Genomic DNA, 26,433 nt, shown 5'->3' with positions numbered 1-26,433 from the left:
CACAAATGCTCAGATAGCTATTATTTTCCTCCACCTAAGTATTTATATAGCAAAAATAAAGGACAAAGCTGTTATAGTTTCACAAACAGGTCAGAAAACATCATCACAGACTTTTTGTATTTACCCTGCCTGAATTTCTGTCAGGTCATCCTGGACTACAGAGCCTTTGGGCCAGACAGCACCTGTAATGAGCATCATCCAATGAAGCTCAGAGGTGCTTGCTGGTGTACAGAGCTTAGGGGGTGAACTGCTACATACTCTTGAACTTTTGGCAATGCATTATGGAAGAAAAAAGCATCAGATCTACTGAGCTTATTCGCCTAAAATAGTACTTGATATTAGGTAGGCAAGCACAAAATCTAAATTTTATTCTTACCACATTAAAAGAAATTTCTAAAAGGTACAGGTCATTTCTGGCATGCATTTCCCACTCAGCCTGCACAGAAAAGGAACAGAACCTGGAACCAAATAAAGCATATCCACACTTATAAAAATACTCAAGCAGCCCTGCTGAGCTCTGAGATTGCTAATGAATATTGCATACAAGAAACATTCACGTGGTTAAACCCGTGTGAATTGAAACTGCAGCATCATTCATTGATACTGCTAAATCTAAAGCTTGTCTTAACATTTACCTTGATGTGGCTTTTCAAGGACTTTAACCACATAACATCAAAGTCATCTTGCAAAGTAAATTATATTCTAAGAAAATCCCTAATGCTAAATTTCTCCTTTTAACATAATAAAAAAACAGGAAACATCCAAAAGGAAGTTTCAAACATATGCAAATGGACAAATCATTAACGTCTGCACTAACAAAACAGAAAGACTACAAACCAAACTGCCACATGCTTAACAACACCAAAGTAAAATAGGAAGTCCAAATGAGCCTTAAGAAAGAAGCTTGTGGACTTGAAGAACCTTTTTAAAGGTGTATGTTCACTGACCAAAAAAAGAAGTTACCATTTCCTTGCTACACAGCACCACATTTCATGGCTTGGACCAGTCTTTTCTGTAGTTTTAACAAACCATGAATATTTCAGAGAGAGGAAGTAAACAGAAATAAACAAGTGAAAGACAAATGCAAATACTTCTATTATGATAGTCCATCAAACCAGAAAAAAAAATTAATAAGATTATACAAAATGTTTCAATGGTATGCCCTTTATATTTGTCATACATCCACATGAATAATGTAACTTACATAGCCATTATGTAATTGTATTATTATGTTCGATAATATCAGTAATAATTAGCAGTCTAAGTACAGAAATAGGTGACCCACAGGCCCTAAGGTGAGAACACAGGAATTTTAACAAAACATCCCAAAAAATAACTAAGCCTTGGTTTACTATATTCCCCATTCCAATTACTGCTAAAGTATTATTCTTCACAAGTTTCTACAAAAAGCTGCCTGTATTGAATACATGGGTGGTGTATGAACATAACACAGACAAGCAATAACCAGGCACTGCAAGGCCTCTAAGTTCAAAATGAAGATTATATAAATTCCATTACTTGCTGCTTTTCCAGAGAAGTTTAGAAACTTGTAAGCAACTGCACAGAAAAAGAGTAAGGAGTACACATGCATTCCCCTTCCTCACCAAATATGTACTAAACCAAAATAAGAAAAAATTCCCACTTTATAAATGATAGTCATGAGAACTCCCACAAAAATCACTGAGTCGCTGTCTATTCAGAAACTTAAAAGGGATCCACCAGATACATTTTCCTTGTTTTGGCAACAACAAAACTCTAAACAAAGGGTTACAACAGAAATGCTGAGAAGAGATAATTTAGTGTTATAATCACATCTCCTTGTTTCTTTTTTGGACTTTTAAAACCATTAATGCCATTAGAAGGATAATGGCCTTAAACTGATGAAGGATAGGCTTAGATTTTAGGGAGAAGTTCTTCACTGGGAGTGTGGTGAGGCACAGGAACAGGTTTCCCACAAAAGTGGTGAATGTTCCATTTCTGGAAGTGTTCAAGCCTGTCTTGGATGGGGCTTTGAGCAACCTGGTTTAGTGGAAGATGCCCCTGCCCAAATCTTCCATAGATGACCTCTGGGCTCCATTTGACAGCAAATCATTCTATGATAAATTAGGGTTGAACTTCAACCTGTGGAAGAAATTCTGAAAAAGGTGATGGAGACAGCTAAGTCAAACTGCACAAGATTCATGATTAGAGTACCAAGAAAGCAAGTGCAACATTGTGCAATGCAAGCTCAAAACAGTTTTTAGACAGCAGAATCCAAGCAAGGAGCGAAACAACAGCCTTTCAGCTGCAGTCAATCTATGAGACAAAAACGTCACATAGGAACAGCTAAGCAGATTTTTTTTTCTGCTGCAGCTCTGACATCAATGTTGCAGCTTTACTAGACAAAGCTGATTGCTATCCACTCTAAAAATGTTTTGAATGGCATTTTCCCATTTTATTATACAAAATAAAGTCTAATACTTTATAAAATATAGGCTAAAGTACAAAACTAAAAAAACTTTACTAAATTAATGAGATATACATGAAGCCATTCCAAAAATATTTGTGTCTTTGCATTTAACAGTATTGGAAATGAATCATGGGTACATAATTGAAGAAATACAACCAGAAAATTAAATAGCTGCTTAGAGAGACTGAAGACATTACATATTCAAAAAAATAAGGAGAAATTAAACTGGTATAACAGAAAAATAGGTGTAGATGGAGAAGATCAAACTCAAGGATTTCACTTTGGCTCTTTCATTAGTACCCATGTGTTTTGTTACAGATCTTTGCTCTTACTGCAGCAACAGAAGGACCTTCTATATTTATACTCTAAGGACAGGGTCTACTATCAAAACAGTGAGGATTACAAATAATTTTCCTTTATTATAAACAACAATGAATTTTGAGTACTTTTATCTGCAAGGATACTGTCCAAGTAATTCAAATAAGGCAGAGAAGTCATTAACTGTTTTATCAGTTGAAGAAAAGCAATCAACATTTTATTATGCATGCTGAAAAGCAAAATTGAAAGACCAACAGCATATTACAAGTAACTTTGGTGGTGCTAACAATCTCTAAATTTTGAGCTAAAATGTTCACTGTTTAGGAATTTAGACTTCAAGTATCAGCTGCATCACACATGTTCATCTGACAGAATTCTGTGCATTTTGCTCAAAACCCAACATTAGGGAATGCATTTATCACATATGAGCTTTACATACAGGATGTAAAATAGTGGTTTTGAGGGCTCTGCTTCTTAAATTTGGCTGTTCAATTATCAAGAAATTAAATTGAGTTGGAAGAGAAGAAAGACTCTTCTCTAGTCATGCAGCAATTCCTAGACAGATTCATTTCCCTGTAAGTTCAATAACTTTGGGAGGAATGGATAAGAGTTTTTTAGCCAGTACATTCTTAGAAATAGTAATACTGATAGAGAGAAGTGATTATTTGAGTATAAGAATTTTAGAACTGGCACTGCACTTTTAGATAGGATTTAGGTAGCTACATCCTTGTAGGTCATCCTTGTTTTCTTCACCCCTGTGTTGACTGGGAAGTGTTGTGTGCCCAGTACTCAATTCAACCATCTATATGAGGCATTTTCACAGAAGACTGAGTAAAAACCTAATACTGCGTATTCTACCTAAAAAGATTAAAAAAAAACAAACAAAAAACAGCTGACACAGTTGTTTCTTTAGGAAGCACAAAAAAAAAAAAGGATTGCGCAAAGTGTTACTTAAGGGGAAGAAGAGGAGCTAAAATGCCAGAAGTCAAGTAACCAAAATGAAGTAATAGATGTTTCAAAAGTCAGCGACATTAAAAGATTGGGGGGGGAGAGGGGGAAATATGGTTTGTATAGATTGTCTGCTGTCAAGTAAATAACAGTAGTGGAGAAACAAAAAAGGAGAGGGAAAAAAAGAAGGAGAAGAAAAACAGGAGAGGAAAAATAAAATAAGGGATGCAGAAGAAGTAGGAAAGAGAAAGAAAACAGTATCTCCTTTTCCCAAACAAGAAGCAGTCATGAGGAAAAACTAGGTGCCCTTCATCAATGACAAGCATAATCACAATACACATCATTGTATGACATGCAATTGTTATGCTATGGCTTTCTATAATACACTGGGAGTTTTTTTTTTTCTGGACTAAAAGGGCACTATGAAATCTTGCAGCCAAATTTAAGTTAGGAAAAAATTGGTTAGATTGGTTCCTATTAAAAAACCAAGAGTAAGATAGAAATTTTTCATTTTAAGTTGCATATCAAGTAATTTCCAGCAAATATAAGTTATTGTATCAAAATCTATACCATATTAACACTTTCAACAGGTGGAAAACTGGCAAACATCATGAAGAAGTGGAAAGAACGGTTTTAAGAAGCATTTCCAATGAGTAAGCAGAGAGAGCTGAAAATGCAGAGCAATCAGATTTCTTTTAATCTTTTCTGAAACTATTCTCTGCAGCATGATCTCAGGAGGTACTTTAACAGAGACTTGTGAGAGAACACAAAGCTACTGACAGATCTACACTATCTTCTGCTAATAAATCCAGGCCAGCTCACATACCTGCACTACCATTATTGTTCTAAGCACTTCCAAGTAATGTGATCTGGCACTGTTGCCAGAAGCGCTCTCCATCCTTCTCTTGCCCTGACCATTTATTTCTACATGCGCTTTCTCCACTGCTTCTGCAGTGATCAACATTGAGAAGGCTGATGTGAATCAAGAATAATCCAGAAGAAAGAGCATCTTCAATCCAAAACAATTATCCAGCCTTGATCAGTAAATTACAGCCCAGTTGGAGCTTGCCTGCTTATCTACATTACACATGTATTTTGAGATTAGGACACAATTAACAATATGAACACTCAGGATTTAAGTCACAAAGTTTGGCATATCTGACCTTTTTCTGCAGTATAAGCATAAAGAGAACATCTAATAATCAATTTTTTTGACTTCATATGTGAGAAATTATGAGGACCAAGCATGTAAAAAAAGTAATGGAAAAAAAAAGTTCTTTCTCTGAATCCTTGCTGTGAGAGGTTTTGGCCCTCCTTGTGTTAGTTAAGCCCAGTTTATATGCTAACAAATCAAACCACTTCCTTTATGTAATGACTGAATACACAAAGGGAAAGCAGCCTTGATTCCAGAAGGTGCAAAGGGATTAACTCTGGCAGCACAGAAAATAGGGATTCTGAACACTAAAAAGTTCATCCCTTAATGTGTTGAGAGAAACAATTTTCAAGAAATACAATTGAAAATACATCACAAGATGATGTGATGTATTTAAAAGCACATATAACCTGCATGTAGCTTTAAATCTGTGTATCATTAATTCATGCAAAACCTAATATTTCCAGCCATGTAACAGAAATGAGTACTACCTTTCTGCACGTTAAAACATTGATACAACATATATGGCCAAACTTTTATACTAATAAACCAATAATTTTACAATAAATTAGCACTAAAGATAGTAGTCATACTGTATGAATTTAGAAGTCTGAATGCAAACTACCTCCTCAGGAATGGTTAGGAGTATTCAGTCTGGATCTTTTCACTGGAAAGGAATTATAGCAGTCTCTGTTTAATATACAGCAAACAAATGTGATTTGCCTGAAGTGATTCATGACCACAGCTTCTCTGATGCATAGTCACCAATATTCACGGAAATATTACCCAGGAAAAGTTTTACAACAGAAAAGTTTTTTTAAAAACAACTTAGAAAAATTCATTTGGCAACAGAACCTTTTCTGCTACAAAACATTCATTCACAATAAAGAAAAACAAAACTGATGAAGTGACCAGGCTGCTAACTAACTACTTGTTAAGGAGACACTTGAAATTGAGATTAGTCAATTTATTAGTAAAACGCATTTTCCAACCACAGTACTACTGGCATAATGAACCGCTGTTGCTTGTAAACATTTCCCCCCTGCCCCCCTTGCTCGTGCTCCTGCATTATTATGCCAAGCACATAAGGGAGAGGAAATACAAATCTCCTCTCCACAACAGAGGAAGAAGAAAAAAAAAAGTCCCAAACATGAAAACTGTACAAGTTTTGCAGCTATTCATCCTTTAATAAGGATTGGTTCATACAAGAAGTTATTCAGCATTTGCTGAGAATGCAAGGAAATAACACAGAATCCATGGATTTGAAACTTTAACACTGGGTTCCAGTAAACTGGCACTCAAAAGCAAAGCTTGCACTCATGTAAGCATTTTGACACAGACAGATGATGCATCTCCAGGAGACAAATTAAAGGGTGTTGCTCCACTGAGCGGGTATGTGACAGGAGTACACTGTACTATGCATAGCACATAAATGCTACGTAGATCTCTCATTTTTTGAATTCCTTATTAATTGCAAGATGTTATTCATAGGAGATGACTGAGCAGCCATAAATGCAGAACTCTATCAGTGATTCAGCATCTGTAGGTCTGCAGCAAAAATTATTTGCTTTTATGGGATAATGGAAAGCAGGTAAACCTCTGCAACTAAATCCAGCCTGAATTCCTACTCCTTTCTTCTTCAGTCTTGGGGTACAATTCTCCTACCTCCTTTGTGTTAACTTAAATCAGTATACAACTGTAAAGAAAACTAGTTGTGCAACCAAAACAGAAAACCCATCCTCCCAAAAAGATTGTTCTGATGGATCAGTGCCCCAACTTACCTTCAGTCATGAGCCCCTTAGGTCTAGGGCCCAGGCTGTGAATGTCAACTATGCAGCTCAAAACGATATTTCATCATTTTGCATAGTTTGCATAGGTTTCATAGGTTTGCATAGGTTTTTAAAGACTTATCGAAAATATTCATTTTGGGAGACATATGTTATGTATAAAATATTTTTTTTATCCACAGGAAAGCCACAGAAGTTGTTCTATAGTCTACATAAGTTTTTACATTCTAAATAGACTACCTGTTTACTACTTAAACTCAGTAAAGCACTAAAGATTTAAATCAGACTGAAACTGATGACCAATATCCTAGACATTTGTTCCTCCTGTATACTCTGGGAACAAAGAACATTACCCCTTTGCTTTAAGGGACCCAGAAACAACAACAAAAAATTCTGTTGCATTTGGCATATTTCAATCACTCTCTGTCTATTTATACACATATTTCCTAGGTGTGAACCCTAGGAAAGTCTCATTCAGGTATGATACTGCTACAGCAGTGTTTTCTAGATGAAGCCAGTAGTGCACACATTCAGCTGAATGTAGAGTTTGAAAAAAAGGGAAGTTAAAAACAAAAAAAAAAAAAATCAAGCCATGATTAACTTCACCCAGGTAGAGGTTGAGAGCACCACAGCCTTGTTTTAGATATGAAAGAAACGTTTTTAAGATTTTAAACTGAAATTGTCCCTTTAAGTCTATTTATGCATTTACTCTTCATACTCATATTCCAGCTTCCTCAGCAGCATACACAGAGTTAAAATCCGACGCTTATTAGAATAGACTTCTGGTGGGAAGTGCTAAGAATTCACCCCACTGCCTACCAATCTATCCAGAAATCTGTTCTCACTCCTACTTCCTCCTGTCTGTTCCTTTCTGAAACAGCAGTAGGGGGGTTGGGAATTTGCCTTTCCTCTCCTGGATCACAGTTGTGTACATGAACTGTACCAGACCATATGGCAATCTCTCTCCATCCGTAAGAGGCACAACAAGCTTCCTCCCAAGGCAATCTGGAGAGGGGCAGGTAAGAGCGAGAGCCTCCAGACAGCAGCGTCCACGCGCCTGCTCACACACACCAGCTACTACATCTGGGCCTAATGGAACAGGCAGGAAGTACAGAAAGTGGTACTTCAAGGATAAGAGCAGCCCTGGCCATACTCACACTTCAGCTTCTATCTAGCTGCCTACATGCAGCTTCAAGTGGTCTGGAGAAAAATCAGACTAAGAGGTATTGCTTAGCATGCAGGAAGGCTTTGACATAAAGAAAATTACTGTATTGAAGAAATACCAGTGCCTGTTTGATGAGCAATGCATGCAGAGGATAAGCCCACTGCTGGAGATTGAGACTAGAGAGAAAAGTTACACTCTGAAACCTCGATGGCTGTCTGGAAGCTGCTAGACAAAACCAGCCAATCAAACGTAGTGAAAATGGATCTTCCTTTCATGAAGGAAAAGCATTAAAGTTTTATTGAATACCAAATTGCAAAAATCCAGTAGGAAAATCACTCCAAGAAGCAACACCTGAGGAGATATTCCACTGCTCTCAGTGAAGAGCTGATAGGATTCCCAAAAGGGCCCAGCCTTTACATCCATGAAACCTGTGTTTAACTCTGGTAAAATTGGAATTGTCTGATCAAATACACTGAAATAGGATCCCACTCAGGTTCTTTTCTGGGAAGTCAAAAACTATTTTTACAGAGATTTTATTTTCAATCTAATAAATTAATAATTGCATTTTACAACAGCTTTTAGCCCAGCAACCAAGTTCTTCTGTAAATTAGTACAAAATTTTGTCAACATTTTTTACATTAGATTTTAGGGTATACAACCTACATGAGCATGCAACAAGTGACTTGAAAGAAAATACATTCCCTCAGCTAGATCTATGTCATTTTCACTTTTTAGCTTAATTCAACTAGTGGAGTCATTATATCTGTATAACAACACAGTCATCTAATTTTACTATATTTTTACATCCTGTTTAACTTTTCTGCTCACTGCTGTGTTCTTAAATTCTTTACTACCACATAGACAGCTTACTGAGAACAAGAAGTTGCTTTACGTAAGGGAATAGGGAGCAAAACTGAAGCAGCAGAAGGCGCTGCAGATTTCCTGTCCTAAATAAACATGAAAACCACCAGAGACAAAGAACTGTCAAGTAGCTGGAGATACATCCAGGATCTGCCTATATTGAAACATTATTGCAATAAAGACCAAAACTAAACCAGTTTTCCATTGCATAATTTCTTCATCATCAATATCCTGCACAACGTGGAAATAGATATGGGTCACTCAGCATAGGAATTGCATAATAGTTTGCCTTTAACTCATAGGTGTTAATGCACCTGTAACCTGCCACCAATGACCTATGACATTTGATACACTAATACCAGAAGTGCTATTGTAAAAAAAAAAAAATCAATCTTCAAGTTAAGGTTAAATATTCATCCCTCTCAATTTAAGAGATTGTACATTTCCCTCTGTCCACGTTACATTAAAAAAAAGTACATAAGCAATTAAAGAAATAAGGGATTTCAACAAAATCCCTAAGCACCAAACTAAGAAGAAACCTGACCACATATGTATTTCCCTCAGAGAGGGAGTCATCCTCCATGGAAACACTGCTGTAGATATGATGGAAGTGTCACACTCCCACAATACAAAAGAAAAATAAAGATGGCACCTTTTTATTTTCTTGGTTCTGCCTTAGGTCACAACTTCATGTTATGAATATTAAACATCCAAAAACCTTAAAGGGTTCAAATGTTAGTGTAAAAACATTGAAGGGTTATAGCTTTCCCTCACTTAAACTTTAAAATGAATATTGACTGGCAAGAGAATGTCAGCAATGCCACTAGCCTATCACATTTTCAACCTTCAGAAGACAGCTGTAAAAAATAAAAATCCAAACAACCCAAACAAAATAAAATCACAACCCCTTCCTCCCCTCAAAGTCATCTTTGACAGAAACTAAAAAGTCTCTGTTAATAGCAACAAGTTTAAATACTCGATCTCAGAAGTCCTACAGGGTAATACAGATTTGAGAAATCTCATGGAACTTCTTTAGGAATGAGGTTCTCTAATTCACACTACAATATGTGAGAAATTTGAGGTTCAGTTAGTATCAAACATCATTATTTCTTAAGAGTTTTTCCCAGACAGATTATATGTCAAATAAAATTAACCCCAGAGATGTAACATGATCCTAGAACAGTTTGACTAAATTACAAGTTTTAAAGTAGACAGCCATCAAAGTAAGGAGAACAGGCAATCATGAATTCAGGAAATGTACATTGCCCCATAGTCAGCTAATGGCAACTTTAATAGGATGTGATGGATTTTTCTCCATCAGGAGAAAATACTGCCTGCATTTTTGCTTCAACAACCCACGCCAGCTGACTAATGGAGTTATATTTTTGTCTCGTATGAGGATGGTTACTTGCCCATCCTCTAGCAGTTGCAGAATGAAACATTAACAACAGCTGTGGGGTGAACAGAAAAGCTGCTCTATTTGGTAGCCAAGATCCAAAGCACAGGCCTTTCCTCTCAAACAGTGGAGCTCATTTTCTGTCACTGGGTGACAAAAAGACAGCACAGAACAAAGCCAGTTTTAGGGCCTGAAGTAGCTAACTGAAGGTACTTTTAAGGAGCAACACATCTTTATGGGGGAAAAAAAAGTACAGGATTCACAGAAATTAAAAATAGGGGTACTTGGATAGATAAGAGCCCTTGGGAGCATAGAAGTTGTTGCTGAAAAGAAATACCAGTGGATCCAGACAGGTTTCTTTAAACCACTCTTATCAAATACTATTAAATATAAAAGTCTTTAGCTCAGCATACTAACAATCCTAATCATAGCAGACCAATCCCAACCACTCCTGCCACACTACTGAATAATCAGCATATGCCTGCAACTAGAAACATCTTTTTATGCAAACACTTGGGCTTCAGTCCTGCAAAAATTTAAATATATCACTCTGAGTAGACTTACAGATCTCTCTGGAAGTCTGTAGAGTTTATCACACACATAAAAGCTAACACATATTTATAAGTCTTGCAAGATAATTGCTTTTGGCAGAATATAAATAACATTGCTCTAATGTGTTTCAGCATCATGGTCTCCTGCTTTAAGAGCCAGCCATTCTGGTGAAGCCTGTCATTCTTCATATAAAGAGTGGCAGCTGTATAGCCCACAGAGACATTTAAACTTCTCTTTGCATTTTCTTTAAAGTTTCAGAATAGTGTTTGGGCATTCTTTTAGAGTAGCAAGAAATCTAACAAGTGAAGCCAATAAAAATTGCCTAAAAATGCTTTCTTACTAGTGCCATGGATACCACTGGTAGGACTGGAAGCAATTCTTAGACAAACTATCTATAGCTTCCAACACTGCCAAACAGAACATCAATTAGGCTGTGGAGTTTACTAGGTATTTTTCCAGAACTCAATGCACTGGGCAGCAGGGCAGTAATTCACAATGAGAAGCAGCCTTAATAAAGGACTCTAATGCTCACTGTACTATATACTTCAATGAAAAACCTTAAAAATCTGCTACAAGAAGAGTTCTCAAATAGCAACACAGGCATCTGAAATAATTTTAGAAATTTAATGCCAGCAGTTTGCCTGATTTCTAGATGCATACCTAAAACTAGGGCCCAGATTTCTCTCCTTGTTAGTCTTTATTTTTTTTTCTTTCAGCATTGTCTTACTGTCTCTATTGCCTTTCATGTCAACTTCTAACAAGGATAGTCAGGAGCAAAGAAAAGTAGCTTCAGGTTCCATCAATGCCATTGAGAATTAGAAGAATGGTATATACCACCTACTGCAAGCCCCAGCTGGAACAGCAGACCTGTCTTGGCAGGAGATCCAGTTCTAATTAGGGGACAGAAATTACTATATTTTGTAGAAACAGGTAGCCAGCCCTTACAGCAGCTTTACTTTTGCCCTTCCGTGCTCCTTCCCTTATTTTCATTCTATACTTTCATCTCTCTAATGGTTTATCTAACAGATAAACCACCCTTGAAGAAAGATTTTACAGTTGAGGAAGTCTTGCATGCAACACCAGACCTGGTATAATTTAACTCTAGTTCAACAACACAAAAAATGTAATTTAAAACACTCAGCAGCTCTCTCAAACCCATATGAATTCACATTTGCAGTCAGTATCACCTTGGCCCAGAAAACCAGTTAGAATTTCCTTGAATTCAAATGATTTCCATTAAGGATATTTTGATTAGTGTACAAAAATGGCACATACATTTAAGTGGAATACACAGGCAAATTTTGAAGTACCTAACTTTTAATCAAAAAATCCTTTGTGCCTCAATTGTATCTAGCATAAACCAGCATCTTAAAAAAAAACCCAAACAACCAAAAACCACACAAAAAACCCAACAACAAAAACCCAACGAAACAAACAAACAAGAAACCCACCCAGTTTCCAAGTATTAATGAATGAACCTTGACTGCAGAGACTGAAGGAAAGCAGCACAGGCAATCTCGGCCCTACTTCACAAGGTCCTTGATCAAGGACAAAACCCAAGAGCACCAGCACCTCCCAGTCCCTTCTCTATCTGCTAAAACAACACCTTCACATCAGAAAGAAGGCAGTTGACACTGACATGACCACTAATTCAATGCATTTCCTAACAAAACTGAACTGCTAAGTTCTCCCCTAGAACATCATGCTTACCATTTTCCCTCATCACCTTATTCACCCTGGTTCTTGTGAGACAAATGATTTCAAGAAAAGAAATACCCATGCAGTACACAGATGCTGAAATATTTCATATAGATAAGACTAATTTCAAGTTCTACCATCAAGCACGAACAGCCAGTTACATCAAAAGATTAAAACTCCATAAGCTGGCATAGCAATTTCAGTAACTTCTACATGCCTGAAAACACAGCACTTCAATTAAGAGCAGATAAACCACCCAAATCTAACTTTCTCCTAAGGTCAAATGAAGCTCTACCAAACAACCACATGGTAAAGTTTCCCACCAGACAATCCAGAAAGAAATAATATATTTCAGCTCAAACCTTCTTATGAGGAAACAGATGCATTTGGAATTTAACCAAGTTTCATAGCAAATGGAAAAGATAGAGAAAGGATGTCAACAAAAATTTTTGCCAGAACCTATATGGAAATTTTTGTGTTTTTATGTAAAGCATGATAATCTTCAGTAAAGCGGCATTAAGTTGTTAAAATAACAAAATACACTACTTAATCACTATTCATTTGTGATGCTCTTGGAATACTGTCCAGATATAAATGGCATCTCTGAACATCTTCAGTGTTTCTATTGAGTTTCTCAGACATTTTCAAAGGGACATTACCAATCTCCCAGAAAGGAGAAACTGCAGCTGACCCCTCTGTAGTCTTTCAACAGTCCTGAATCATCATCTGCCTTGTCACAACTTCCCCAAACCATTTCAAACCACAGATCTGTTTTACCATGAAAAAGCAAACAAGTGAGCATTTAAGTTCAGTAGATTTTAAATAAATCTACTCCCACTCTCTCTCATTAACCGATTTCAACTGTAAATTTGCTTTAGTTGCTTTAAGAGGGGACTATTAACTACATAGAAACAAAGTTATTTTGTGTGTCAAAATGACAGCACCAGCACTCTTATATTTAGTGAAACTGGATATGTCAGTGTTGATTAAACACTGCAATAATGGAATTCTCTTTTATTTCTATTTTAAATGGCTGTTAAATAAACAACTGTAGTTTATTCTGAAATACTTCACAGGCTATCAGAAAGGGTCTGAAAAAAACCCAAACCAAACCCTCAAACGTATCCTGAAGAGTTAAGCATTTCAAATAATGTAGGCTATCAGAAACCTTTACAACAAAGCCATTGACAACACATATCAGATATATCATTACAAATCCTCATACTGCTTGGGAGCTGGGGCATTTACATACATCTCTCAAAAACACCCAAAGAACTATGAAGATGTGCTTGTGAGTACCCTCTTCTGTGTATTTTTACAAAGGAGCAACAACTTTGAGACCCTTCAGAGCCACAGATAAATAATTTTGTGTAATCTCAAGGAATATGATTACCACTGAATTCAACTTCACTCCTGTGGATCTTAGAACCTCACTTGGTATTAGCCAAGACTGAGAAACTGCAGTGCAAGTCTAGTGTCTATATGAATAAAGCATACACAACATTTTCCTTTGTGAAGAAAATGGTACATAAAGGAGCTTGAGAGACTGAAGGTTAATGAATCTAAGTTTATCATTAGGAAAAAATCAAATCTTCAAAAATAGATAGACAGAAGGAATACATAAACCTCCCTACTTGCACTGCCAGATGCTACAGCAATTTCTGATCATACTGTCAGGGAAATGAAAAGAATACAAATAGTAGCTGGCTATTTAACCTGTGAGAACTATTAGTCTGAGCTCCTTGTGATCTACTGGAATATTGAATGAAGAAAAGGTTAGACCAAGATTTTCCTACTTTTTGTCCAGCATTGTTATTGACAAAGGACAAATCCCAAAGAAAAACAGGAATACATCCTGACAAAATCATTTGCTGAGTTACAGTAAGAGCCCACTGCAGAGGAAAGTAAGATCACTCTTTTGGAGAACCCCATTTCTCAATGTAAATAAAGCTAATGGAAGTTATATCCTACTGAAAAGATACAACCACATTTTTCTGGTTAATGATAAAAAGATTGAACAGCATCTTTAATTTCAACTATTAAGACTGAATTCATCAGGAATCAAATGTACTGTTTTACTCTTTAGACAAAATAAGGGAAGCTAAGTAGTAACAACACTGAAAAAAATCCTCTCAGCAAATACACCTAGATCACAGACATTAACCAAGTAGCTGACAGTTATGTTTTCTCCACTGTAAAATACAGAGGTATAAGTGAGGAAACAAAAAAAAAAATAAAAATAAAAGAAAGCAATTAATTTCTACTGTAAGATATCACAATTTCTGCACTGCCTGACTGTAATTGCCTTTAAAACAAACTGTGAAGCAATCTCAGAGAAGCTGACCAAAATCACTCTTGCCCTTGAGAAGTGTCACTTGATCCTTCCTCCTTTGCCATGTGAAATACAATTAGGTTCTCTCTTACAACTTCTGTACTGAAATGATCTTTTATTGAAGTATATGGCAGAGATTTGGATCATCATGCTTTATTTGGGATGCTAAGCTGATCCAAGCTCATACTGAAAGGAGCATGCGGATTTTTAACTAAAAGCTCTTACTTCATCCTTGAGCTTCAGTTGAGGGGCTCAAGCTCAAGCAGCATAGATTTGCCAAATGGTAGAAAAGCCAATCCAGTATCTGCCAGGAGCCTCTCAGGCCTAAAAAACCAGCTGAAATAAGACAGGGTAAACTTATTTCTCGTTACTCCTCAAGTCTAGTGCGCACATTTTGGTTTTGTTCTGAAAAGGAGCTATACATCTGCAGTTCTACATCAGAAAAATTAGTTGGCAAATATCAAAAAAGTTGAATTTTCTGTAGCAGAGAAGTGACTCAACATTGATTTTCAATATTTTTGCAATGTCTTCTTTCACTGATGAAAAGAAGATGAACTTGTAGCCTGTGGGAAGCATTCTCTCCTTCTACAGCAGAAGAAACACGTTTTTATTTGGGTTATGTTTTTATTGTTCCAGAGTGGTAAAAGACAAACTTCTTGCTAGCATTGCTCAAGGGTAAAACCCTAGTATTAAGACCTGTAAGGATGCCAATGGGCCAGTGAAACATCTCCAAGACATACTAACTAGTGGCTTACTTTCCAGAGAAGTTTTTCAGGATAATCTACATGAGAACACTAATAGAGAAGTATTCTGAAAAAATGCTTCCTAAAACTACTAAAAACAAGCCAAAATCTATGAGGATGGGGAGATACCCACACACTTCAAAACCACCACATTCAAAACATGGAAAAGATACATCACTTTCAGCAGTAACGAAACAATCAAACAAAAAAACAAAGAAAAAACACAAAGAAACAAAATAAACAAAATAATTGATGCAAAAAACCTATAGTTTTTAAAATGTACAGCAGAGAAGGAAAGAAGAGAGAACCTGAAAAAGTGTCACTAATTAGCCAACTAAGGTTATTAGTTTTCCCCTAGTTAACCACAACTTTCTCCAGAACAAGGAAAATAAAAGGCCTTCACAGGAAATTACACTATACTAAACTACAGCACTCTAAATTCACCTGCTCTGGAATAGCTTCCTTGAATAGACCTGTTCTTCATCCAGAATTCAACTAATAGATGAAGAAGAGGTCATGTTTTCTACCTTGCTTCAGGGGAATTAATGTGGACGTGTCCTCCTTCTGCAGGATTTGCTGACAGCCATGACTGAGAAACGAAAGCTTGTGAATTCATGCATCGCCAGCCCAGGTAGTTTGAAGAAAAGCAAAATGAGGTTTGTGTCAGTGACAAACACACACTTGCCCAAGCATCTCCTTTACACTGTGCAGAACACCCTAAGTATACACTAGAAGGTACTTAAAAGTATACGATAAGGCAAGACTACTTCACCTTCTAAAACCATTAGCAAAAAGTCATCTTTGCCCCTCAGACAACCTGAAAACAGGGAAGCAGGTAATCCCATAACAAGATTCCCTCAGCTTGCCTGCAGCTCAGAGTTTGGGGTGCAGGTATGGTCACAGACTCAGTTTGCCATGTCCCAGGCAGATGCTTAACTGATTCCTGCAAATCCTCCATTACCTAACTCGGGTTGTTAACATGCACGATTCTTCTGCATCACCATAGTAACAAAGCACGTACATTTTAAGGTGCATATGGGGGCTCTTCTAGAGGATGTGTCAAGTTGAATACATTTAAGACAATATAAGATATTTTAAGCTAGCCCCGTTCAGTACAGAAACAGAAAGCATGAAAGTACTGTGCTAGAGATTTTCACAAGACTGCTCAAGCAGTGGTCACACATCCATTAAAAAGTTTTCTGGAGGCTGAAAGAAGTAGAAGATGAAGAAAGATTCTGTCAAGACACTTATGGGTCTTAATGCATTAAAACAACTGTGTAATTAATAATGGCCTGATTTACACACACTAATTTCTTTGGGAACCACAAAGCACAACATAGTAAAAGATCTTATGAACACAGTTTACCTACAAGTTTCCCACTCACCCTATGCCTCCAGAAAGCAGTAAAAAAGATCCAGACAGAAAACATACTTTTTTTTTTACTCATTAAGAAATGACAAGCAACGGGCACTTTCATGTCAATGAGAGTGCCAAGTACCTTGAGCTTACAGGCCTGAACTATGACACCATTCCTGTAGGATACAGGAGGGACACCACAGAAAACCCAGGCTTAATGGCACCCCTTACATTAGGTGGCCCCACAGCAAATAAGCCCATACATTGGTAACAGTGTCATGGCCACTGACTTGCCACATTGAGATGTATGCATCTAGTGTGCATGACTCCTCTTAGCAGACACCACTGCTGCCTTAAAGAACCAAACCAAAATAACGTTCAACATGGCAAATGTATTATTCCTCAAATAAACTTCTCAGAAAATTAGAGAGAGGCTCTGAACTGGTGGGGAAAAAACCCCCAACACTAAAACCCTGCCTTTCAGGTAATGATTAAGAATATCATATTAGCAGAAAGAATGTAAGAAACAGCATGCTACAAGTCTGGATGCAATTACAGTGATATTACCAACATTTGAAATGCTCACATAGTTGAATTCTGAAGATTAAAGACTAAAATCAGACTAAACTCAAGAAACAAATCAAACAAAAAAACCCTAACAAATCTGTCAGAATATTGCTTTATTTTTCAATATTAGTATTAATAGAATTTTAATGCTTACTAAGATGCAGTCTTCAATTACACAGAACCACCTGTGCATGACCAGAAGACACAATATTCCTCCCTGGCACAAGAGAAGTAAATTAAACAAGCGTTTGAAAAAAAAGAGAATTGGTCATTTCCTAATATTGAAGGTTTGAGAGCAGAACCCAGGCAATCTGATTACAATCATGTATCTGTCTTATTACCAAAATCATCAAAATTCATGCATCCTGGCCACATGGATTTTATTTGCACAAAAAAAATCTCAGTTCTCAAACCCAAAAATTCTCAAACATTTAATTTTACAATTTTGCATTCCCTTGGCACGCTCATTATGTACAATTGTTACCAGCAACCAATTTCTTCTTAAAAATCTTTTGAAATTAGAGACAGCAATGCCAAAATTATTTTGCATCAGCAGCACAGATCAGTATCGTTTGAATCACAAGTGGAACTTGTAATGAGATAGTTAACAGCCCCCTGAAGAGAGCACAAACACCTATCTGAAGTCTGTCCTGCTATAAGAAACTTCCAAATTACTGTTGGCCCTAAAGCAAGCAAAGACCAGTGATTATCAACAATAACTAGTGCTTACAGACATACAGCTTTGTTACATAAGGTCAGGCCCATACATAGATTAAAGAGCCCCTCAGGATTTCCCATTTTAAATGTATAAATCTCATCTCTAAATCCTGAATTAGCTTCTCTACACCTTTTAAAAATGTATTCCTGTTCAATGTTCAACATGTATCAGCCTCAATCACAGGCCTCATATTAAGACACGCTGTACTGGGATCCAGAATAAGCACACCATGCACAGAAAGGAATACCCAGAGTTCAGAATACTTTAGCACATCTGAAAGGTTAAAAAGTTTCTAAGCAGCTACATAAAAATTCCTAAATCCGAGCAGGCGCAGTACTCCCACCTTTCACTAACCTTACTTAATCCTTTCAAAAAAGGCTAAGGAGAGAAAAATCTCTTCTGCCCTCAAGGTTTATACCACTTCACCAAAACAGTTCTGCACAATTTCTGAAGGAATAAAAACTCCTGGCAGGAATCCTCACTGACAGCTACATCTTACCATTCTGGAGTTATTTAGGGAAGACAGTCAGTCTCAGTAACAATTTTTAATAAACTTGGCACTAGATTTCAGTAATTGTTTCATTGATTAAAGTTTTGATGCTTCTTGTTGGTACGTACGTTTGTTGACAACATTTGACTTTACTTAAAGCTGAAATAAATCAGTTTCATTTTTGCTTTGACAAACTTCAGTATCTCAACTAACAGCAGGAGTCAAAGAAAAAGGGTGATTGTTAACAGTTGTCAGATCATCATGGGGAAGGCCTATTCACTTATTGCTGTTTTTCTGGAGGTCTTTAAAACCAACTGAAAAAACCCCAACTCTTCGGCAGACTTTAATGACACCTGCTCTTGCAAACCACTCAGTTCAAAAACTGGCTCACCAACCCATTCAAGCCAAGCATTTGGGCCACAGAATTCCTTCTGGCATTCTGAACAGGCGAGTGTTAAACTTGCTTTAACAGAATTAGACTTCCTTACATAATTAAAACATTATGAACAGCGGTAGTAAAGACCAGGAATGAATACATATGGAAGGGGGGAAGAAGAAACAGATGCCATATCACCTAATTTTTAAAATGGTTTAGATGTTTCAATTATACACATTTGGTGAATTCTTGCATAGTGTACACATGAAAAATATTTCCTTCTGAAAGGAAGTTTGGTATCACACAGCAGTGCAGAATGGAACACACTAACTGAGGAAGTTTCTACGGCCTGTTTTCCCTGTCTGAATTATTTAGTGTCATATGACATTGAGTTCTTACAGAGAAAAATGCTTGTGATTTCCTTCCACAGATAGATTAATTTGCTGTCATTATACTGGGACAAAATTAATAATAGTAATAATAATAATAATATCATCATCATCATCTGTTTTCCCCACCTTAAGTGGAGCATTGGGAGTTAGGGCATGTGTGCAGCAAGTGAATAGTTATTTAATCAGAACCACACTTATAAACAAATTCTAGCACTCAGAGCACTGAAATGCAAATTTTTTGTCCCTTAGTATATCTAAAGACTTGTAGGTTGCCTGGGTTTTCTTCTTTTTCTTGTTCTTATGTAGGAGAAAATTAAAATAAAGCAATGAATATAGACAAATTAGTATCTATTTTTAAACAAATTGATATCACAGATACCAGCATGAACATTACTATAAAGATAAGCTTGAAAATATGAGAAAATACAGGCACTTAAAATGTCTGCTTACTTTATGCAAGGGTAAGTGCTGTTCAATACCACTGCAGTCTTATAGATTGATTCTTATTACAACTTTCAGGTAGGAGAGGTACTGTGCTTATGCTAGTACGACATACCATAAAATATTTTACTATATACATAATGTTATCACTTTATGAATGAGAAAAACCACAGGGAATAATGACAGACAACAGATTTTACTAGAGGATAGTCTAAGCATTAACAACAAAAAAAAAATCTTCACTTACAGAGGACAAAAAACCAAGCACAACAGAAGTATGTATTGCTATTGTCTTAAATCTAGAAATAGATGGCAATACACAAGAGCATTCAGTCCTCTTCCTTTCACCAAAAATAAGCATTGCTGAAGATAAGGGACACACCTAACAAAGTATTAAAAAGCATTAAAAAAAAGTTTCAAATGTGTTTACACCTTATAGAATTTTAATTTGGAAAATTTGTAGCACATTAGTTGCCCAAAATTAAACAGATACAAAACAATGGAAAACGCTTTCAGAAAGAGATAAGAATATTTTCATGGGAGAAGGGAGGAACAAACTTTATATTTTTAGCGAACATGAAATGTCTGTTTGCAATCAATTCTAGCCATTCAATAACCATGCTAGTTTAAATTTACTTGCTGAAGTGTTGTTGCACACTAGAACAGAAAAAAGAGAAAGACATTTCCTTCCTAAAGCAGCCATACAGAAACCAGGATCCTGAACAATATGGCAACTTCCAGACATCTTTCAAATTCTTCTGAGTAACGTGGGACATGTTCTAACTGAGGAAGAAGAGCAGAAGGGAGAAAGCATTTAACATTTGAACAACAGCATTTAAGACAACATACACTCTATGTCATATCCTAGTCACTCTTCTGGAATCAGCAGAGTAAAAATCAAAAAAGACAAAATTATTTCCTTTGTCTTCTTTTTAAACTTGTGCTAATACTCTGAAGAGTATTTTTTATTTCTAGTATTTGTCACAACCCCATTAAATCATCACCTATACACAAAATTTCTCCAGATATACACAAGAATGAGTAAATAACACAAAATTGCCAGCATTTACCCCCAAATGTACCAGGATTGCCCTCAGCTTTAATCCTGTGACTTCTGATCCTGTCAGGATATATTCTTTTCATGAAACATCTTTACTTTTAAAAATCACACTGATGTCCTCACAGCCACTTTAACACATCAAGAGCATTACATTTTAAATGAACAAAGGGAAACACTCGGCATTCTTGAATTCAAATATTATTGCTGGCTCCAGTTACTGAAACATCCAAAAGCATTTTTCTGCAATATCACAGTAATCAAGGACTGTTGCTAGGGTGAACCTTTTTTTGAAAGAAAAAAGTAAAAATACCCATCCCCCCCCAACTGACTCTCAGATTATGTAACATGCAAATTCAGTTTCACCTTCAAAATAGTGTCATACAATATAAAGCCAAACAGACAGCAAGAAACATTTCATAAGACTGGAAAAGCCTCCCAAGGACTCTAAGCTACCTTCCCTCAAATGAAAGCATATCAAAATTGCAATGATTTAATATAATCAATTCGGTTAGAAAATCCTTTCCTTAAAAAAAAAAAATGGTTCTATTTACAAATTCCTTTCATTAAGGGATGAAGAATTTCAGAGTCTATATATGCCCTGAACTGCAGAAAGAAATTTAACCTGCCAAAAGGTGTTAAAAACCTCCCAGAACTAACAAGCCCAAATTAATAGGCATTACTTTCTGTGATACAATTTCACATTCAGCTTTCAGTATCTAGGCTTGTAAGACAAATTTAATGCAAGTCTGAAATACAAATGAAGTACAAACAGTATTTTCATATATATTAAAGGAAGACATGAATAAATACATTATTTAAATATTTTGTTCACCTTTACTTTTTCAAATCTGCACTTGAGGATGTTTACAGCACCATAACCTGATGTTGTTAAGCACACAGCATTAGAATATAGTGTGTTTAATTTACAAGCTCTTTAATTAAATTATCTATGAAAATGAGTATATTTATGTGGTATAACAATCAGCATGTGACAGTCTGAATCTGTAAAAAATACAATATGTAAAAGCAACTCTAAATATGATTCGAGAGCAGTAGCATTCCCTGAAATAAAAAGCAGCCACCTGCAATAGAGAGGAAAGTAAACAAGCCAGCAAAGCAGGGCTCCTACTTTTCGACTGCAGCAACTACGACTCCATCTTAAGCCTGTCATCATTCACCCCTGCTGAATGAGGGCTACACAGCACAACAACCATTCTGCTTTCCCTAACATGGAAATTCAGTCACATTTCTGGACAGCAATTAAAACCTGCTACCAAAAGAGAAATTTGGAATAGTGCTCACTGACATGACTCCTGCAACATTATTATATTCAGTTGCATGAGTAGCAATTTGACCCATGAGTTCAAAAATCCTAATTCCTTCATTTAGAAACGGATTGGTTTTGGGAATATATTGTGTTGATGCTAACCACCCTGACTGCAAAACGTTACTGAGGAAGAAAAAGAATAAAATTATCTGGAGGTATAGAAATACTTTCATTTAACTAATACCTAACTGAAAAATACAATAACAACATTACAAGAACAATGTAAAAATCACCAATGAAGACTCATCTGTAGTAATCAGAATTTTATTAGGCTGCCTTCCATATGTTCATGATCGAGAAGAAACCCAGTAGTCCTTAATGTAGCTTCTTAATTAATCTTTCCCACCACCACTGAGAATTTATTATTAACTGAGGTCAAACTCCAGACACCACAAATATTTATATCTGACTTTGTAAAATGTAGCTTTATAAACAAAGAATAATGCTCAATCACCAGAATATTCCTGGTGGCTACAATGACACAAAATGCATTGCAAAGTACCCGTATTCATTCCTAAATGCCGAAAGGTCTGTTAATGAACTCAAGGCCATTGATGCCATCAATTCTACTGATAAAATTAAACACAGTGAACTCCTAATATATGAATTTCAATTTGTAGATCTGTCTTATTTTCACTAACAGTTCATCTGGAATTTCAATCACATTTCCCAGCCATTTGAAGTGACACACTTGTGCTATGTGCAAAAGCAACCAGAGAGAAATTATGACTCTGGCCACACCAAAAATGCTGTCAAGAAAAGCAAAGCAACTGAGAAATATTTTTCTTATTTTATGTCTAATATTTAAATACATGAAGTAAAAAAAAGGCAAACAAAAAAAATCTCTTGTGTATTTTTTAAGAAAAAGCGTCGTTTATAGTGCTTTGTAAAGGTATTTATATAAGAACACTTTTAGTCCTATAGTACCATTGAAAAAACTCAAAGCAAATACGGTATATGAGCTTTCCTTCCTTGTATTAAGTAAAGATTAGTAATATTCCACATATTCTCTTAGGCTGTACTAACAACATGCCTCCTCCACTCCATGGATATATAATTAAGGATCATCTCAGTGTAATTTGTTAAGATAATGAAAAAGCATACTCATGAGCAATGAACATCACCATTTTAACACTGGCAACCACAAAACAGTTACATCAGAAAAATACACTGTCTGTTCTGGGGATCCTTCATCAGTAAATTTCACTGTGGGTTTTTTTAAATTTCAATATTTAAAATCAAAGATAATACACTGCCCTCTAAACAATTTCTGCCATATTAAAAGCATTCCTGGTATTCTGATATTTCAGAGGTCTCTTTAGCCACAGCACAGGTTAAGGAGAAACTACAATTGCTAATCTGCTGTAAAATTCTCAGAGTAAACAGACAGAAAAATAAATTGCAATGTTGATTTCTATCAATTTAGCTGTTTTCACTGTCACCTGTATTTTATAATAGGCAACATTTTCAGATGCCTCATTAGGTATGATTGCCTTCCTTCTGCACCATGTTGATCTCTTGCAGATGTAAGACTGTATCAATAAAATGTAAATTACTCCAAATGGATTAATACCTTGTCTCGAAAATGCATTCAAAATAATAAATTTGATTTTCAGTATTCTATTTTTGACTCCATTCATGAAGGGGAAAATATTTCAACATTTTATGAATAAAACTCTTCCTAGTTTAAATGTAAGATGGTACAGCGAGAAGGTACTGATGAATTCATGCTCCTTTATAGGAAAAGGATAAACATAAACCATAAAAATAAGCCTTCCTCGTCCCTCCACGTCTCCCTTTACAGTGACTTCCCACACTCGCAGCCATAAGCCCTCTTCCTGCTGCCCTCTCCGATAAACCTGCCGGCCTGGCTGTCTCTCCCTTCCCACGCAGGTCTGATCTGCGAGGCTGCTGAATGCAGACACTGTACTGCACTGTGAATGGACAGCCAGGTATTTTATGAATGGAGCTGATCACGTGCTCCCAGCACCTCCCCGAGCTGATATTTCCCACATAACTGTGTCAACAAGCAGCGAACAGCACATATTAATACAGCAGGTCCTGGAGACCTTCCGCCGCTGGCCGCGGCCCGCAGGCCGGCCCTCAGCCCGGGAGCAGACGCTTCGTGCGCTCCGCAGGGCAGGTTCCGCCGCAGGTCAGCGGCGGTGACAGCAATTCTTTTTTCGCAATTTTTTTTTTTTTTATGAATGGAGATTGTGGTATGCAAATGAGAGCGATTCACAAAAAAAAGGAAACATGGCGGCGGCGGCGGCCCCGGCTCCCGGCCCCGCGGCGGCTCCCCACGGCCCGGCTCCCCCCGGCCCGCTCAGCGCCGCGGGCGGCAGCGCCCGAGCCCCGACTCCCGCCGGGCTCCGCTCCCCGCGGGGCCCCCGCGCCGCTCCCCGGGGACCCGAACGCCGCGTTCGGGGAGCGCACGGGAAGGTGCGCAGGCTTGGCTCGGAAGGCGGCAGTGAAATGGGAAATCCATCTTTCTTGCCGGAGGAGCCCCGTCCGCACCCTGCCTGTCAGCTCGGCAGCTCCCCGGCCGCTCACCGCTACCTACAGATACAATGGGCGCCGCGCTCCCTCCCCACCGCCATGGCCGCGGCCGTCACCGCATCATTCATAAAATCAGACCGAGCAAACACCGACATCGCAAATCGTAACGCTACGGCTCAGAGACCGCAGCAATCAACTTTAAACTTCCCGATCGCAAGAAAAGTTTCAAAATACTTTATATTCCTGTCTCAACGCCATAAAGAACTCGGATGTTTTCTGACAAACATTTACCGCCTCCGACCCAAATGTATTTCAAAGCCTGATTACATGCAAGGGAATACAGCCGCACAGACACACAATCTCCTCTGAATTTCCTCCAAACCAGCCACAGCAAAAATATTAAGAGATCCTTGAACTCTCCCTTTCCTCTCTGGGGGTGGGGAGGGGGGAAGGGAAGGGGGAAAAAGTCCCAAGTGCTCATTAAAAAAAAAAATAAAGGAAAAAAAAAAAAGAAAGGGAAAAAAGGGCTTTAGGGTAGGTTTAAGCTGTATTTACACGGACTGACTCATCCAATTAAAATTCAGGAGCAGTTTCCTGCAGGATGAAGCTCCCACACACTAGTTTCCATGTGAAATATCTACAAGTAACAGGATTTTTTCGGAGGTAGTACGTGCCGACACCTATCTGGGCATTTCAGACCCATCCTCCCCCTCCAAGACACCATCGTTACCTGCACCCTTTTCTGCCGGGCTTTAACTAAACCAAGCTTTTCCGGCCGGCGGCTCACAGCCCTTCCAAACCAAGCTCCTTCACAAAGAGGGAGCTTCTGGGCTTCCATGTACGCGAGCAGAAATGCGCAGTCCGCGCAGGGGGAGGACAGCACCCGTACGTGCGCGGGCAAAGGCCCCGCGGGGCGCGGAGCCGAAGGGACGCGTCGAGCCCCATCCCCATTCCGATCCCGGGGCGGAGGGGAGGGGGAGCGCCGCCACTTACTCGTTAGAAGTCGCCGTCTCTTCGCTCATTTTCTCCTCACCACGATCCGACAGGCACACGGAGCAGCACCGACGCAGCCAGGGCGCAGCCAGAACTCACCAGAAACTTCACCATTGTTACCCCCGGTCTGCTGCCCCCGGCCAGGGCACGGGCCGTGCGGTGAGTAAGGGAGAGGGGCGGGGGGAAGGAGTAGGAGAGCGGTCTTTATCCTGGAAACCCGAAATCCTGACGTCCGGCGGTGCAGCGTATTTCCCCTGTCTTTGGAGACGATGATGATGGTGGTGATGGTGAAGCAAATGGAAGCAAAACCCACGGATCTTCTGGTATCGAGCTGCTCCCAGTTAGAGGGGGATAGAGTTGTGGAGACAAGGGAGGGCTCCCCGCCGCAAAAAGCTGCACCGCACCGTCCTCCCGCTGCAGCTCATCTCCCGCTGCAGCCGCCTTCGCTGCTGCCCTCCTCCTCCTCCTCCTCCTCCTCCTTCTCCTCCTTCTCCTCCTCCTCCTGCTGCTGCTGCTGCTCGGCCGCCTCCCTCCCTGCCCGCCCGCCTCCCGCGCACAGCCGGGGCCGGCGGCAGCAGAAATTCCTCCAGACACCGGTGCCGCCACAGGCCGGGGCAGGCGGGGAGGGACGGGGAAAAGGGGGGCAGAGAGGCTCGACGAAGATCTCCCACCCCCTCCAAAGCGACGTCGAGCACTGCGGAGGGAGGACGCGCCGGCCCGAAGGAGAAGGCTGGCGACGGGGGGAGGGAGGCGTTTTAAACCAGCCTGGGGGTGGGAAGGGGGGGGACGGCGGAGAGCGAGGATGCGTCAC

The 26,433-nt window shown here is 38.4% G+C and overlaps 1 protein-coding gene across 2 annotated transcripts in view; it reads right to left on the bottom strand.

Moving 5' to 3' along the window:
* SPRED1 (sprouty related EVH1 domain containing 1) overlaps positions 1–26,032 on the bottom strand; it is a 61,392-nt gene extending 35,360 nt beyond the window's left edge. Inside the window, exon 1 of one of the 2 annotated variants that reach the window (XM_005479883.3) lies at positions 25,623–26,032. In XM_005479883.3, the coding sequence (XP_005479940.2) occupies positions 25,623–25,651 (29 nt within the window). In that variant the 5' untranslated portion in view covers positions 25,652–26,032. Of the gene's footprint in view, positions 1–25,359; positions 25,514–25,622 lie in introns of those variants that run through there. The other variant, XM_074542781.1, reaches the window with a different exon arrangement.
* Positions 26,033–26,433: the final 401 nt, after the last annotated feature.

This window comes from Zonotrichia albicollis, chromosome 6, assembly GCF_047830755.1.
Source record: "Zonotrichia albicollis isolate bZonAlb1 chromosome 6, bZonAlb1.hap1, whole genome shotgun sequence".
NCBI classification, from domain to species: domain Eukaryota; kingdom Metazoa; phylum Chordata; class Aves; order Passeriformes; family Passerellidae; genus Zonotrichia; species Zonotrichia albicollis.
The sequence above is the reverse complement of the archived record's forward strand: the minus strand, read 5'-3'. Positions and strand labels throughout refer to the sequence as shown.